The 17547-nt window shown below is 43.0% G+C and overlaps 1 protein-coding gene across 1 annotated transcript; it reads right to left on the reverse strand.

Annotated features, from left to right (window-relative positions):
* Window positions 1-7775: 7775 nt before the first annotated feature.
* On the reverse strand, window positions 7776-17302 carry dusp10 (dual specificity phosphatase 10). The gene is made up of 4 exons (XM_085432109.1): window positions 16968-17302; window positions 15083-15912; window positions 9799-10167; window positions 7776-8503 (listed from the first exon to the last, which is right to left on the reverse strand). The coding sequence occupies exons 2-4, from the start codon at window positions 15864-15866 to the stop codon at window positions 8238-8240; spliced, it is 1419 nt and encodes a 472-aa protein (XP_085288235.1). The 5' UTR covers window positions 15867-15912; window positions 16968-17302; the 3' UTR covers window positions 7776-8237.
* Window positions 17303-17547: the final 245 nt, after the last annotated feature.

Here is a 17547-nt window from a genome sequence, read left to right on the forward strand (position 1 = left end):
TCTGGCCCTCGCCGACCCCGTTTGTCTCCCCGTCTCACACTCCTGTTTGTGTCTCTGTTTGTGATGCAGGAGGATAATTCATACTCACCAACTAAGAGCTGACTGCAGAGAATCGGAGGCCAGAACTCATTTACAGCAGAAGTACATCACAGTGAGTGGGACAGCTCGTCCAGACTAATCTACATCACAGGTATAAATATATATACGCTGTGCTGCCAAAAGTTTGCAGACACCAAAACTTTACATCCATAAGTGATCGTTGAACATCTAATTCCAAAACAATGACCTGCCAACTGCTCAGATTTAGATACAGGAGATGGTTTTTGATGTTTTGCACACTTCTTTATGAACATTATGAAAGCCCACTGTTTTCTAAAAGAGGATTTCATTTCATTTTCACGAAATATTGTAACCCAAACTATTACAAATGTGCACCGGTGTACAAATCTATGTGGACATAGACATGGCAACTCTAAAAAAAACATCCTTAAAGCACTCATGAGCAGAGCCTGAGGGGGAGAAATGCATATTAAAGGCTGTAAATGAATAATTCACATGTTCAAAAAATCTGCTCATTTACTTGTTTATGGAGATATCTGAAAAGCTTGATACCACTCTCATGTCTGCACTGTAAATTTTAACTGCTGTCTAGCTTGGTTCAGCATAAAGACTGAACAGTAGAAAACATTAATGTGAATCTGTTAAAAGATAATCAAGCTACAAAACTCAATAATTATCCTGCACAAAACCACTAATCAGGAACCAAATAAATCAGTCTTAATAAGGTATTCTGTGCAGACAGGGATAAAATCCATGCCTATTCTACTAAAAAAAAGCATTTTGGTTTTTTGGCCTGAGTGAGTCAGCGAAAACAGTGAGTCAACAAATGTTTGCCTGTATAGATGGCAGAAAAGGTAAGACTGCTTTGCTGTGTGTGCAGCTGAGGAATTGTTCCTTCTGCTATTGTGGCTCTGGTGTTGATACCTCAGAATGGTGTACACTGTTCACATTGTGAGGCTTTGTTTCTTTAAACGGTGGCTAATGCCCTTCAGGACACAGCTGCAGAAGATTTCCTCATCAAGTGTTTGTGCAAGTAAGGTTTGAGGGATTGAAATGAAGAAGTAAATTTGCATTCTAATGGCAAAGTCATTCTAAGGGGGGGGGGGGCAACCTCCTAAACCTCTCTGGTTTCCTGGTGATTGCATTTGCAGTAGTTGCAGCAGCCTACACACTGGAATCAGAGAGCAACTCGTCTGCGACACATTCATTTCCAGAAAGCTTTTCGTTCAACTGGTTGCATTCTGGTTATATTCTGTATTAAAGCAAACCTGCCTCATTTGTGGAGGAATATATGATTCTCTCGAGTTTGTTTCATCACGCTTCCCAACTTGACCACAAACTGACAGCATACTGATTCCATATTACTGCTGTTTTATCACCAAAGTTGCTTTAAAGACAGGAGCCGACTGCGAGCGGTCTCGATCTGGTCCCTGTCTTCAAAGCACCAATTTCAAAGGCAACAAGATCACTCATTTTCAATTCATTTCAATTCAAATCAATTGTATTCACATAGCGCCAAATCACAACAGCAGTTGCCTCAAGATGCTTTATATTGTAAGGTAAAGAGAAAACAGAGAAAACCTCATCAATCAGATGACCCCCTTTGAGCAGGCACTTTGACGACAGTGGGAAGGGAAAACGCCCTTTTAACAGGAAGAAACCTCCTGCACAACCAGGCTTAAGCAGGGGGGCTATCTGCAGTGACAGTTGCGGGTGAGGGGAGGAAGACACAGCGGTTCTAGTGGACGTTAGCAGTGGGAAGTTCAGCCAAGAATTCTATCATATTTCATGACTGTTTTTGCAGACTTTAGAGTCACTGAAAGGAGAAAACCTGGTCACAGTATCAAATTAATACACCAAATAAATCCTTAAGTACAGTTATTTTTAGGAGAATCAAGCTGTTCACCATTCTTTCATACTTTATGCAATCCTTTTGCCTGCCCATTAGCTCAAATCCATATTGTACATTTAGTGTAGTTTATAATAAAGTTTGCTGACCGGCAGCATTTTATTCACAAGGTCTCAGCAGAGTGCTGCTGCAGTGTCATTTAGGTGAGACGTCACCCAAGTACAACAAAGGAAACAGTTTTGATTGTAACCAGCGCAGCCGTCCTCAGGGTTGGAGTTCCTCTCTGGATTATGTCACCTTCTCCTCTGACTGGGAAGTATGCACACACTTGACTGTGCGTGTATGAATGTATGTGTGTGTGCACCTGTGTATGTGTGTGTGTACAGGAAAGGTAGGTCCTCCTCTCAGGCCCCCTTTGCCTAATACGTCCATGCAGGGCTCACTGGAGAGCGGCGTGCAGCAGCACAAAGATCAGGGCTATTCTGGTGCTGCCAGCCGGCCCAGTGCTGATAGGAAAGGATTAATGAGTCGTGGCACTCATCGTTCGTAATTAGAAACAACACTAAAAACTATTTTTGTTCTTGTTCCTATGGAGAGATCTTGACCCCCATTCCCCACTAGCCATGAGGCAGAAGCCGCCTGTAAAGTTGGAGTAAATTTAGGCTCATAACTCCTGTAGCTATGTGACACATGGTTCAATGGAAGGGAGCGCAGATAATTCACAACTCTTGCTGTGTATTCCTCTGGGTGCTCAGATGTCAAGACAGCGTCTCCCGTCAAGACTTCTTTTTCTCTTTTCTCTTGTCCAAAAATTATGATTTATTTCTTTTGTGCTTTTTAGTTCTCAATAATTATTAAACTTGCATTTTTTTTTTGTGGTCGCTTTGGAGTTGTAGACACAACATTTACATTTAAATACACTTTCTGGACACTTTATTAGGTACACTTTGCTAGTATCAGGTGGGACTCTTTTTGCCTTGGGGGCACAGGTGCTGGAGGTCAATACTGACACAATAACATCGCACAGTTGCTGCAGATTTGCTGGCTACACATCAATGATGTGAATTTCCCATTCCACCACATCCTACAGGTTCTCTATTGAAGTGAGATCTGGTGACTTTTGAGGCCATTTCAGTGAAGTGAACTCATTAACTTCATCATTCATGGTCAAAAAAACAGTTTGAGGTGATTTCAGCTTTGTGCCATGGCGTGATATCTTGCATGAAGCAGCCATCAGAAAATGGATACACTGTGGTCATAAAGGGATGGACATGGTCAGCAACAATACTCAGGTAGGTTGTAGCACTAAGTAAAAATGTGCGCGGAAAAGATCTCCCACACTGTTACACCTCCACTACCAGCCTGAACAGTTGAGACGAGCCAGGATGGATCGATGCCTTCGTATTGTTACGTGAAGCTGGGAGCAAAAATAAAGACTAAGACCAGGATAAGGCACTATTTTTTCTTCTGTTGTTCAGTTTTTTTGAACCAATTAGAGTTGGACCAGCCCATCTGGCACCGACAACCATGCCACATTCACAGTCATTTAAATCACCTTTCTTCCTCATTCTGATGCTCAGTTTGAACTTCAGCAGGTCATCCTGACCATGTCCATTTGCCTCAGAGTATTGGGTTGCAGCGATGTAATTGGCTCATTCGATATTTGTGTTAATGACCAGTTAAATGTTTTGTTCACAAAGTGGCCTGTGAGTGTAAGTAATCAATAGAGCAAGCAGCTGGATGTCTATACAACTCGCAGATAGTTATGAACATTAGCCAATTCAACTGGTCTCTCAGTCTGAAACTTGGCATCAAAATATCTGCCTGCTGCGGTCGTAAATGAGAAAACTGCATCAAAAACAGCAAAGCTGTGGGCCATAAAACCAAAACAGTCAGCTGCAAAATGCTAAAAGTCCTCATCTAGCTGAGGGGAGTGTCAGGCAAGTCAAATATTACACAGAAATGTGACCATTTTTTCATATAAATAGCTTTAAATGCAACATGAAACATCTGTCACAGATTTAATAACAAATTAATTTAAATGCCAGTAAAATATATTAGAAACTGGCTGTCTTTCATCTTAAGTGGCTGAAGAACTGTTGAGACGGTAAGGAGAAAAACATCCAGTACACCAAACAAAATTTCAAGCCTCCCTGTTTATTTCAAAGCTCACGAGTAGGGATTACAAAATTACAGTGCTTCAATTGCAACAGTTCAAGGAGTAGTAGGAGGAGAGTAGGAGAGATGACAGACCAGTCGAGGAATTTTGAGCAAGTCATGCAAAAAGGTGTGGGAGAAGGCCTCCGTTATAATAGCACCCTTTGTGGAAAAAATAAATCCATCTGTCCATAGGTCAGTGCAAAAATAGTAATGAATATATGCATACAAAGAAAATAGATATATATTTATATACTGTATATATTTGAGTGTTTACTATAGACACAAAGAAAGATATAGAGACTTGTAGAGTGAAGCCCATTGTCACCGGAGCCTGAGCCCAAAGCAGAGACTCTTAAACAAGTCTAGTCGTAAAGAGTGCACATCAAACGTGACAGCTTGATATTGTTCTAATACAGAACCATATTTCCGAATAAAAGGGAACAGACCCAAATGCCTTTTCGGAGCTGTCAGTCTGGCGATGACCTCTACAGAAAGAGCAATGTGAGAAAAAACAGACAGCACCATAATGACTGCGAGTGTCCCTCACAGACCAGGAGCACACAGCATGCTTCGTTTCCGATCGGAGAGCAATGTACAGTATGACGGTTACATTATTCAGTCAAATAGATCGTTACATTTAAACAAAAAAAAAAGAGCCATGTGCCTCTGCGATTGTAAGAATCAGCAAATGGGATGAAAAGGTATACTTTTCCTTTACAACAATGGCTCAGATAATAAGCTCTCTCTTTTTTCTTTTTATTTCTTTTCTCTTTTTATTGGCAAATGGTAGTCACCAAATATAAATGCACATCTACAAACGTGTGGTAAATGGTTATTATTATTATACCTTTTCATCATAATCAGATATTGTAAAGCACCAGTAGACACCAGTGACAACAGCAACAACAACAAAAAAATACATAGGACAGACATTTTTTTTTAAACTTCTTTGTCGGTGAATCACACAAATCTCACTTTTTGAGGCTGCAAACTTGTTATTCATGCTCGAAATGTTCACAGAGACCTCGAAACTATCAAACAATAGCTGAAAACAGCCCGTTATATATTCGTTCGTTTTGCATAGCATGAAGTTTCACATGAGGGATTTTTTTTTCAAGCTTATTGTCGTGAATGTTGGTTTGTAAAGCCTTACTGAGTACACTGTATGCGTATTCACTTTGCTATGAAAACGTCTCAATCTTACCGACTGAACTTTTTCTTCAAAACTGAATAAACAACAATGAAAAAAAACCTTTCGGGTTTGGTTTTAAGATATAATTTGCTTACAGTGGACTGCGAAGTAGATGTTTTTTCGACACTGATACTTAGCCCTGTGCTTCTTTGCATGCCTTTTATTTCATGCAGACAGTGGAGAGCTGAACAGAAACCAGAAGAACATTATGACTATAAAGAGAACTGGGACCGTAATTTGTAAGGAAGCTGCTTCAAATCAGCTCGGGAAGAAGGCATAAATCACTGGCTGTTTGTTTTAACTTCAGTTGAAAGATTACATGCTCTTTTATGTACTGGGAAAACTTTGAAAGCCCTTGGGTTTATCAAATCTAAACCAATTAGGTCAAAGACGCATGGTTTCCACGCGATAACAAGGCAATTTTTCTTTGTTTGAAAAGGAAATTTTAAATTTTCCAACAGTGTTGATCTGCTGAATATTTTATGGCTGTGCACACATTTAGCTCTAGACGAGGTCTTTAGTGACTGATCGGTTCTATGAGTGGAAAGGCTTAAACCGCAGCTCATCCCACCTGGGTAGGTAAATGCTTCCTTTTTTACTATGAGCACTCAACAGGTGAGACAATCGAATGCGCCAAGACAAATTAGGATGAATGCAAAATTCAGCACGTGCAGCGGCAACGCAGCAATCTACAACATGGATGAGAGCGAAGTCTACCAAGTAGAGTCTTAATATATTTGTTTTATGGGTCAGGGGTGAGTATATTAGTGAAGCAGGAAGTGCATATAATCGTGCCGAGCTCATTTACAATTAGATTTCCTTTCAAATGCCACCACTTGGTTGGACTCGCACAAAGAGCATTTTAACCTCCAGGGGTTTCTTCCTAAACGTCCGCACGTTGATTAAGAATGGCAGAAACAATCTTAGAAGAGTGATGTCTACGTAGCTCCTTTCAGACACTCACGTTTCTATTAATCTGACCGCTTTGCAACAGTCTTGCATGCGTCCTAACAGACAGGCGTGTTTCTCGTGCAACTTTGCGAGCTGCCTCAGCTCACCAGAGAATGCCCCGAATGTCAGAAAAATGGAAATAACATTTTATCTCACCAACTCAGCATCTAATTAACGGATGTAATTAAAACATTCCTCTATGATGCATTTGCTCTTCTCAATGAAAGACAGAGAGAGAGATCTCCTTCTCTGAGCCTGTGGCAGGGACGGGGCGCAGCACTCTCAGCAGCACCCTGCAGCACACACACAGACGCGCAGAGTGATAGAGACCCTGCTCTTGGTGGCAATGGCGACGAGACGTTCAAAAGTGTGCCATCTCTCGATTAATAACTCAATGAGAACCATACCCGCCACACATGAAAGACGTGATCAGTGTGATCTTCTTCACTCTCTTTGGCCATGTCTGCATGAAGCGGTGAGAAGCATTAATTTAAAGATGTTATCCGAATGACAGAATGCCATCATTTATACAGGTTAGCAAGGCAACGTGAAGTCTCTCGTGTCTGAAAAGAGCTGAGACAAAGGAGCGGGGCAGTTTTGCCTGGGAGCTAACATTTGACCTCTGCGTGTTCTGCATTCGTGCGTACATGTTAAGAGTGCCATGCGCAGGCCCACTGGTGACGCATGAATTAAGGCATTGATAGAGGCACTAGAGCAGCACGTGACAGCAGCGCTTGCCTATGCAAGGAAGAAGAGCTCACTTAACTGTAGCTTCGTGACAGGGAGTTGCACGAGATTAGACGATGGTCACGCTGCTACCACACCACCACCCTCACTGTCACATTAAACTGTAACCCACGAGTGCATGGTTTTTTTTTGTACCTCAACTTAACTTTGCTACCTTAGAATCGGCTGAACCATAGCTCAAAATATAGGGCACTGACAAGAACATAAGATGAGGCCACAACGGGGACTTAACAGTACAACAGAGCAGGCTCACGGATGAACTGGAGCGAAAAAAATGACTAGGCGACAGAAGCAGGCAGTGATATTCCTCCATTGTGTTACATTAAACAACTCCAGTAGCCCTGTTTGACAATATTCACTGTAATTTCAAAGTGTTCCTTCAACTGCCAGCAGCCATGCATTAAAAAAAAACAGAAAAGAAAAGCTCATATGGCTGTCTATTACTATGTATATTGCTAAAAGATATGCATATGTAGATGCAGGAATGGGAAATGAAGATAGTGAAGAAAACGCACTCAGTATGAATTTTGTTTCAGCGGACGAAAACCCCCATAAGCCCCCCACCCCACCCCCCATCTCCTACCTCTGCCTAAAATACAGCATACTTATGCACATTGAACTGAACAACAGTAATTTACATTAACATCAAAACCGTTGTTCAGCAAAGAGCTGGAAATATTTTTGTATTATCAAGTCCGATATATACACATAAGATCAAGGTCTCAGTTGCATTCCACTCTGAAATTATTGCACAGTAAGCCGCTGTGGGCTTGTCATGGTCACCCCCATAAACCCCTGTATAAAAATAAAACAACATTAACACACCAAACAAGTCTTTATTTGTTTTTTTTGTTTGTTTTTTTTGGACAGGCACTGCCGTGGCCAACCCCGCCTGAGTCTGCAAACATAAACTGTGTGCCACAGTGTGAGCTTTAAGAGTTTCTTCTGTCAATATCTACCCCTAAGCGCACAGAATCTCTTTTCCAAACAGATTTCCTTCTCCGTCATTTAAGCTCCTCTGCAGTCACAAGTGGAAAGCTCGCCACCGACCGCTTCCTGTCTTTCTAGCTCTCTCCTCTGGGACTTCAGCCAGGTCCAAACAGTGGGGATTTTTGGCATTTCTCTTCGCCACTGACCCAGAGCTTTGGCATTCTCAAGAGTCAAGAAAAATTCGGCGACTCTCACACTCCAAATTGGCTCAGATCAGCCAGTCTCCGCTGGCAGATGGAGACTTGGTACAAGTGCGAGCATTGGAGGGGGAGTGGTCGAGAGGTTAATCTAGACGACGGTTTCCACACCAATCAACTTTGGCGTGAGGATTCGTGGCGTTATTCCACTGTTGAGGTCGTCCTCAAACTCCAGCAGCTGGCCCATGAAGTTAAGGTTCGGGGAGATGATGGGCCTCCTGGTTTTGACAAACTTGTAGGCGTCCGTCATGGTCATCCAGGTGTGCTTCATCAGGTAGGCGATCACAATGGTGGCTGAACGAGACACGCCTGCCTGGCAGTGGATCAGGAGGCCCATACCCGATTGGTGTGCTTCCTCTGCAGAAAGAACATGGAAACAGTTAGCCCATGAGGAAGTCCAGTCATCACACATGATTGGATAATGAACCTTCCTTTGTGCCTTCAGGTGTTCAGAGAGTAAACCTTTCTGAACTTTAGATTATAAGGTTTTGTTTTTATCTACTTCAGTCTTTACACCGTGAAATGCTACTAGGAGCTACCTTTAAGGCTCTTTTCTGAACTGAGGGGTTTCTGTCATGTTTCAGGCCTTATTAGAGAACAAAATGACTAGATTTGCATAAGAAGTTACTGAGGATGGCCTCTGTCTATGCAGCTACCCTTGGAAAGACCCTGAATCTACTCTAATGGTCATCAAACCTCATCTTTATTGATATATACAGAGGTTTAAAAACTCGTCATTAGGGGTACGGGGCAGGTCGTCAAATGTCGTCTTTATGAGGAAAGAGTTAATACTGCATTACAGCAGCACATCAACTACAGATCGAATTCACTGGATCCAACATGCCAGGACATGGAGCTCTTTTGAAACCTTCAGTTCAGCTAAGTGGAGTTTTTGATTGTGAGTTAGATCTAGGACCTTCCTCCCTTCAGGCAGCAAAGAAATTTCAATAGATCAGCTCAGACTATGTGAGCCATCCAGTTTAAACAAACTTTAGTCATCCATATGAGAAAAAAACAGCACTATTGTTTCCTTACATAAAATATCCCTTTGTGTTCCTAACATTAACATTTTTAATTGCGTGGAGGGGACTGGAGTATGTATAATAAGATAAGGGAGAGAAAAAAGGTGAATGAGTTCATCCTTTTTACAAATACTTCAACCCAAGACTAAACAAAAACTCTTTTGAATCCGTCTAACAATGCCGAATTTCTGAGGTTTTGTCTATAACCTTCAGAAAATAAAATGAATGCATTCAAAGGACGTGAGAGCGAGCTGCTCTAAACCAACTATTCCAGTGTCAGAGGGATGATTCATGACCTTTCCTTTTTTAACCAAGCGGTTCCTGCACGAGAATTTAAAGAAATAAGTGTGAGTCACGAGAAGATTTACAAGAAAACACACAAAAGGAAGTACTCATTACATACAGATTATTTTTATACTATGCGCGATAACCTCACATGACACAATGTGAGCTCTTGTAATGTAGACAGTTTATGAACCAACATTTTTGTTTGTTTAACTGCTGACAGCTCTGTGCAACCAGCAGTGAAAGTTTTATGTCATGTGACTTTTTAAATACGCCAGCTTCCCAGTGAGATGGCCGAGCTTGAGTCCAAATGTGTACTGTGACGCTAAGAGGTGATTTTCATACCAATGAATTCAAACGCCTCCTCAAAGTACTGCCGCAGGTTCTGCTTGTTGCTGTCGGTGGCAGGCAGGCGCTTGTAGACAAAGAGGCCCGTGTCATAGTGGTAGAGCGGCAGGTGGGTGGTTACATTTAGGATGTAGCCGATGTTCAAGCGCTGCAGCAGTTTGATGTCCTGAGCGTCGTGCTCGTTCCCCAGGTAGAGGAAGGGCAGGATTGGCGTCAGCTCTGCGTTCTCTATGTCCGGGGTGGAGGGCAGGGAGTGAGGTAGAGCCCCCGTCAGGCCAGCAGCTGCGCCCGTGTCCAAGCCTTCGTGAAGGTGCAGCGAGTGCTCACACAGGTTTTCATGGCTCTGCCTGAAGCTGCTAAGGCCTCCTGTGAATGGAGAGAGAAAGGCTGATGTAGGGCGGGTTTAATGCTTCAAAAAAATGAGTTAAACTCTCAAACAACACTTTTTTCTTCAGTTTGTTTTTTCTAAATCCAGACTGGACCCTTTTGGTGTCAGCAGATAGAGCATGAAGATGACATGGCACGGGTTAAAGGCTCAATTCCCACAGGAGCGCAGTTTTGCTAAAAATAAACATGCTTATATGTCTGACCACCACATGAAACACGAAACAGCTAAGCAGGACAACCAAGCTTTGCATACACATCTGATAAAAGCAGATAAAAGCTCTGAAGCCCTGAAAACATTACAAACCCCAGACGCCACTGTTATATTTGGTTCTAATTTGAATGCTGCATTTAGATAATAGGAAGCCATTGGCCAAGTGAACTTGCTTTGAAAACCAGACCCAAAGTTGCCTGCAGGACATTTTCCACTAGCTCATGTACACACAGGCGCATCTGTTTACCTGTTAATGTGAAGGTAAATAGGTGCACTGAGTTTTAAATACACTATTCACTTTCACTTCACTTCTCCAAATAACCGGTTTGCACCTGTTTGCACCAGTGATACCATCAGCCAAAGGTTCCCTTCAGCACTGGAGCTCTGGGGAGGGGTCCAAGTATCAGTTCATGTATTGTTCACAGTGCAAGAGCTGACATAATGCCATGTGAGGTCATCGCACAACCATACAACTTCCCCTGTGGTGGAGAGCAGGTGACACTCCTGTCAACTGTCGGTTTCCATCGTGAAGCAGCCCCACTGTTAAACAAAGACATCACCCTAAACGTGGTATGATAGTCGCCAAGCCCTCATTATCATGGTAGTAATTACACTGTGGTAAATATAAGAAGGGGAAGTGTTCACAGGACCTGCAACAACAAGCTCAACGCTCAAACACCTTGGGGAATTTCCACTGAAATGGAGTTCATTTCCAGATTTTTTTTTAGAAAATGCCCAAAAGAGTGACCAATTTTAATAATAAGATGAATAATATTCATGATGTTAATGTTTTTATGGGCTTTTTCAGCGGTGCAGGTAAAGCACTTGTATCGGGTGTACAACTCTTGTTATATAGATTAGAGAAATCACAATATTTTACAATTATTTTTTTTAAAGCTATATTGTATCTGTATTTTATAGCCATTTAGAAAAACCTTGCCTAAAGAAATAAAACTATTAGGACATTTTTTCCTCTCACTGATTATTATCTCTCAACAGAAAGACTAAACACATATTTATATCAAGCAAACTTTATCATTTAAACATTCTCAAGAATATAAGCCCTGTTCTACTTTTAGCTCTCCTTTTGGTCTCCACCAGCTCATGAAGGAGTTATCCCTTAGCTGCTAAATGCACTGAAGCATGAAGACTGAGCATCAGAATGGAAAGGAAAGGTGATTTAAGTGACTCTGCACGAGGCATGGTTATTGGTGCCAGAAGTGAGTGTTTCACAAGCTGCTGATTTACTTTGATTTTCCGACAACTATCTCTCTGGTTTACAGAGAATGGTATGAAAAACAGACAATATCCAGTGAGCGGTATCTCTCTGACTGAAAATGCCTTGTTGATGCCAGAAGAAGAAAGACCGTACTGCAACAGGCAAAAATGAATGAAATACCCCTTTGTTACAACTGAGGTATGACGAACACCCTCTCCGAATGCACAGCATGTCAAACCTTGAAGTATGCAAACAGCAGCAGAAGACCACACCAGGTGCCACTCCTGTTTCCAGCTACAAACAGGAAACTGAGAGTACAATTTCCATGGGCTCCCAAAATCGAACAGATGATTGGAAAAAAACACTGACTGGTCTGATGAGTGTTGATTTCTGCTGCGGCATTCAGATGGCATGCCGAGAGTTTGGCATAAACAACATGATGGCATGGATCCTTCCTGCCTCGTATCAATGGTTCAGGCTGGCGATTGCTGTGTAATATCATGATGGATATGTTCTTGACACACTTTGGGCCCCTTAGCTCTAAGTGAGCATCATTTAAATACCACATCCTAAAATACTACTGTGAGTTGTTGACCATGTCCCTTAAGGACCATCTTCTGATGGCTGCTTCCAGCATTATAACGCGCCATGTCACAAAGCTAAAATCATGTCAAACTGTTTTTTTAAACATGACAATGAGTTCACTGTATTCAAAAGACCTGCACAGTCATTGGATCTAAAGCCAGTAGAGCACATTTGTGAGGTACTAGAACATGAGAGTCACACCATGGATGTGCAACAAATCTACATCAACTGTGTGATGCTGTCATGTCAATATGGACCAAAATCTCTGAGGAGCATTTCCATCACATTGTCAAATCTATGCCATGAAGAATGACGGCAGTCCTGAAGGCAAAAAGGAGGTCCAGCCCAGTACTAGCAGGGTGTATATATATATATAATGGCTGTGTATCATAAATGGGCGATCGTGGCTCAAGAGTTGGGAGTTCGCCTTGCAATTGGAAGGTTGCCGGTTCGAGCCCCGGCTTGGACAGTCTCGGTCGTTGTGTCCTTGGGCAAGACACTTCACCCGTTGCCTACTGGTGGTGGTCAGAGGGCTCGGTGGCGCCAGTGTTCGGCAGCCTTGCCTCTGTCAGTGCGCCCCAGGGTGGCTGTGGCTACATGTAGCTTACCATCACCAGTGTGTGTGTGAATGGGTGGATGACTGGATGTGTAAAGCGCTTTGGGGTCCTTAGGGACTAGTAAAGCGCTTTACCTAAATTTGAAAAATTCCAACCTGTAATCTGACCATTTACTTTTACCTCTACTGCGCAGAGGTAACTCATTATTATTATAATAACAGCGTTCTTTTGAGTAACCTTATTGGGAAGCTGATTTCAGTTAAACGTCAAAATAAAGCCACATTACGGAAGCATTAGGGAAGGTTAAAGGGAAAGCTATCCATCACGAGTTGGTATAGACCAAAATTAACACTAAAACAGGGGTATTAATGTGCAGATGACAGCGTTTCAGAGTCGCTTTCCCAGTTTTAGAGCAAAAATTCAACAAAGGCTCTAAAACATTGGGCGATATACACATTCCTTTGCACACAAAAGCAAAATATTTAGCTGTAAATAAAAGCTGCCTCTATTGCAATTTGTTGTGACTCTATTATTACTCCATTAAACATTAGTAACAAGCAAATATCTGCCATTTTAATCTATATTTGGGAAAAACAAATTTAGCTAGCCGCACAATGCAAATGAGAATGTGAACAATGCAAATTAGTTCTGGCTCAAACTGAATAAGCATATTTTTATTCTCAAATTCAGCTTTCATAGTAAACCGAGAACAGCAGAACCCCCAGAAGAAGCACGGTGCCGTGAGATGAAGTCTGCCAAGTGTGACTGTCTGTCATTATCTGCGACTAAAACTGACAAAAGTGAAAAACACGAGAAGTGTCTCGATCACTTTCATAAGCCACTGGCTCAGTTCCTGTTCAGAAGCTACCGCTTCTGCCTCGCAAGGCCTCTCGCACCACAGACCTGCTTTTTTCCAGCCCTTACCCTAAACCCTCCAACACTACTGACATGCTGTTTATGGCAATTCTGACGGATTAGGTGTAACCTATATCTGCTTTTAGCTGCAGCGGGGCAGGGGACAGAAGATCTTGTGTTTCCAGTGAAGTAGAGACACACACCGTGGCCATATTTACAATAAATCATGATGGAGACATGTTTGGTAGCTCTAAAATAACAGACTCTGGCTAAATTATTCAACAGCATTTGCACAAGTATGTTCCAGATGTGTTATTTTTACTGCTGCCTGAAATAACACATTTCTACAAATAATTTAAGGAAGTAAAGAATAATGATGGCTGCACATTACAGCAGCAAAGTCCTTACAGCAACAAAAAAAATGTTCACGGTTTTTAGTGAAATATTACATAATATAAAACATGCATGTATGCTGAATGGAATAAAGGCTCCAGGCAAGAATGCACATGTGACGAGAAGGCAGAAACTAGCCATCGCCGATGCTGATAAAAGTAGAGGAAAGTGAGCCTGTGCTATTTGATCCCCTTTAGCAGAGAGGATGCTCGCATTTTGCAAGAATTAAACCAGAGGAAGAAAGAGCAAGACAGTCTGCCTGTTCCTCCCACTGAGGCAGCTTCAGACAGACACACGTGCAGGATGAGAGACTGAGGAGAAGCCTCGTCTATCAAAGTACACAGGAGGACCGGAGGAACAAGTGAAAGCAACAGACGAGAAGAGACGAGATCAAGGTGCTGTGATCTTACGGCTAGGCTGTGACTGGGAGGCATACAGGAACACTCGCAGCCCAACCCCCAAACCCACCAAATACGACATACTTCTCCAGCTTCAAACACACCAACCAAAGATAGAAAACATGGCAATGACCCAGGGACTGCTATCTCACCAGGCTGCCTTATTTAATAACAGCTGCTTCTAGCTCTCTGCAAAAAACAGAAAAATAAAATAAAAGGGGAAAAAAAAGGTGAGAGCGAGTCATATAGAAAGCTCTTAAAGAGCGTGTGCATATGTTTATGCATGAGCGCGATGCAGGCAGTGGATGCAGAAGCTGTTATCTGTGGTGTTATAACTGCTGTGAGGCTTAAGTCCACAGCTCACTGGGTGATAAAACTAAAACGCTGTGGTGACAGGCAAAAAGAAAGAAAGAAAATCAGCTGGCCCGAACAATAAAGACAAACGTTTAGGAGGCTTTAAACACACTATTATTCTACCACATTTGTTTCATGTTAGTTTATATTGCGACTAAGCTTCTAGCGCTGATTAAATCAGACACTTGCTACAGAGTCCCTCCAAAGTCAGGCTAAACCCCATGAAATTGCGGTTTCTACCCCCTTTTTGTAAATGAAAGCCCTCATTAGTTGCTTGTTTTTCACTTATCTCCCACTTTGATGCTTCTACTTCAAGTGTTACCTTTGAGGATGATTGGGTCCTTGCCCTCCCTCCTCAGTGATTCCAGGACCACATGTAGAGGCTGAGTGGATGTCAGCCGGTTCGGGTCTGTGGTGCTCTCATCATAAACCACAATCTCTTTAGAGAAGATGCCCTTAAAAGAGTCCTTGCCCTCACGGCAGGAAATGAGGTCCAGCACAGTGATCTTGCCCTGCTGCAGCCGTCTCCGGCTGATCTTGTCAGAGCAGTTGATGTGCACGGCCCCCCGGATGTGGCTCTTGTTGTACTCCATGAAGGGCCGGCAGTCAATGATGACCGGCACGGGCCCCACAGGGTGACCCATGGGACAGCAGGTTATCCGCTTGGCCAGCTCATTGGGGTGGATGACCCTCACGGTGGCTAGGGCCTTCGGTGTGCCAGGGGCGAGACTGGGGGCACTTAATGCTTCATGGCTACTGACCATTGGGGTAGGGGGCCCGGCGTAGCTGAGATTGGGGCTACTGGCGCTCACCTGGCTGTGGCTGAGGCTCTGGCTGTCCTTCTCATAGGTTGTGACAGAGCAGCAGCTGGCACTGCTGCATCCACACGACAATGAGCGCGTGGAGCCCTTGGATGAGGGCATATACGTTACAAGATTGGCCGTCGCCCGGATCTTCACCACGGTGGTGCTGATTACGGTCTTGTCGATGCTGCTGGTGGTGATGGAGTCCAGGTAGCTGGTGTCCAGGCGTAGTTGGAGTTCCTGAGGTCGGATTGGCCTTGGCAGCGCCACCACAATTCTGTCGTCGAGGGGAGATGGAGGCATGGGGAGACCGAGGACTGGACTTTCACGGAGAACTCAACAAGTCGCTCTGTGGAAAGGATAAGTTTTTGAATTAATCCCGGCTGCGAGAAGACGTCCCCTCGTCTGTCTGAACACCATGCAAACTAGGAAACGGCTGCAGAAGCCAAATATTAGTAATGTCAACACCTGCAGGGCGACACCCAAGTTGGTGGGAAAATTTAGGTGTGACAGACCGGCCACTAATAATAAACAGTTAAATCATCAAGACTCTCCTGTAACTGAATCACTGTTGGGTGTAATTAATATGAATCATCCCCCAGACACCGCACACACGTGAGTGATGCTTAATTTTTCATCCCAACTCTGGTGTGGCTGATTCAAAAACAGGAAGAGGTAAAGAGAGAAAGAAGAAGAAAAAAAGATAAAATACTGCATCAATGCTACGCTGCAGTTTTGTCTCACCCAAATGGAAAGACGGGGTACCAAAAAAGAAGGGTGGCATTTCCTTTGGATCAGAAGCCTGAGCATTTTAAAAGCATGTCATCTTGGCATATTATGTAAAGACACCCGCCGAGCTTTGCCTGTCCCGGCCGCTGCCATCCTTTATGCACGGTGCAGGTTCAGCAAAAGCAGAAATCATTCATGGCCAAATTCATTGAAAAAACCGGCATGAGAACGTGCCGAGAATGTGATATGGCTTTCAGGAGGAGACTAACTGATCAGATGAGCTGCAGACTGAAGGAAATCCAATTTCACACCACCGCCGTGAATAATTTCTAAAAAGATTAATACGGGATGACTGATTTAAACAAAAAAATAAAAATAAAGAAAAATAAGGTACAGATTGTAACTTTGCCGCATTTGTCAGGACTGAAGCCCATTAAGCCTGCGGGGCTTATAAAATAAGAGAGAATTTATAATACACACACACACACACACACACACACACACACATACACTACATATATATATATATATAGATAGATATATATACTCAAAATGGTTCCAGCAATTGAATATTCTGCTTCATTAATTATGGAATCGCGTGAAATCTCTATGACCGTGCATTTCAAGAACAACTTGTGCCACTGATTCCCAAACTTGCTCTGCGTTTCTGCTTACCGGTGAGTGTCGCGGTTGACCGTAGACGGATTTATTATCTCCGCTCCCCGACAACGTGGCCTCCATTCAGTCCGTCCCAGTGTTGTGGCTGGGCAACATTTTTTAGTACTTTTACCCTGCTGTCCAGAAATAATATTGAAGGAAGTCTGCCAGCCTACAGAAGTCGCGCAGTGGGAATGACGCGAGTACGAGCCAATGCGCGACTTCATTAATATTACATCTGATCCTCCTCGTACATCCAGGGCCGGCCCTGCGGTGGGAGGGATTTGGACGAGCTGCTTGCCTCTCTCTGTGGCTGGCTGAGAGGGGAGGGGGAGCGGTTGTCGCTTCAACGGCCTCCGGTCCGCGCGTACAGATGATGTCACTGGCAGCCAATCAAAAGTCTCTCCAGGAGGCTCGAGGAAGAAGGCAAACAGCATTAATTGAGCTTTATTGGAGTTTAATAGAGTGTTTAAACCGTAGGAAAAGGAAAAGCTGATTCTTTTCTCAGATTATAGTGTTTTATAGTGAAGAGCCTACTGAAAGAGAGGTTTAGGTTATGCCATAACATCATTTTTTTTTCCTTTTTAAAATTTGTTTG

Source organism: Copadichromis virginalis, linkage group LG15 (genome assembly GCF_057382275.1).
Source record: "Copadichromis virginalis isolate Kocher_CV1m ecotype Utaka linkage group LG15, C_Virginalis_male_GT1.1, whole genome shotgun sequence".
In the NCBI taxonomy this organism is placed as follows: domain Eukaryota; kingdom Metazoa; phylum Chordata; class Actinopteri; order Cichliformes; family Cichlidae; genus Copadichromis; species Copadichromis virginalis.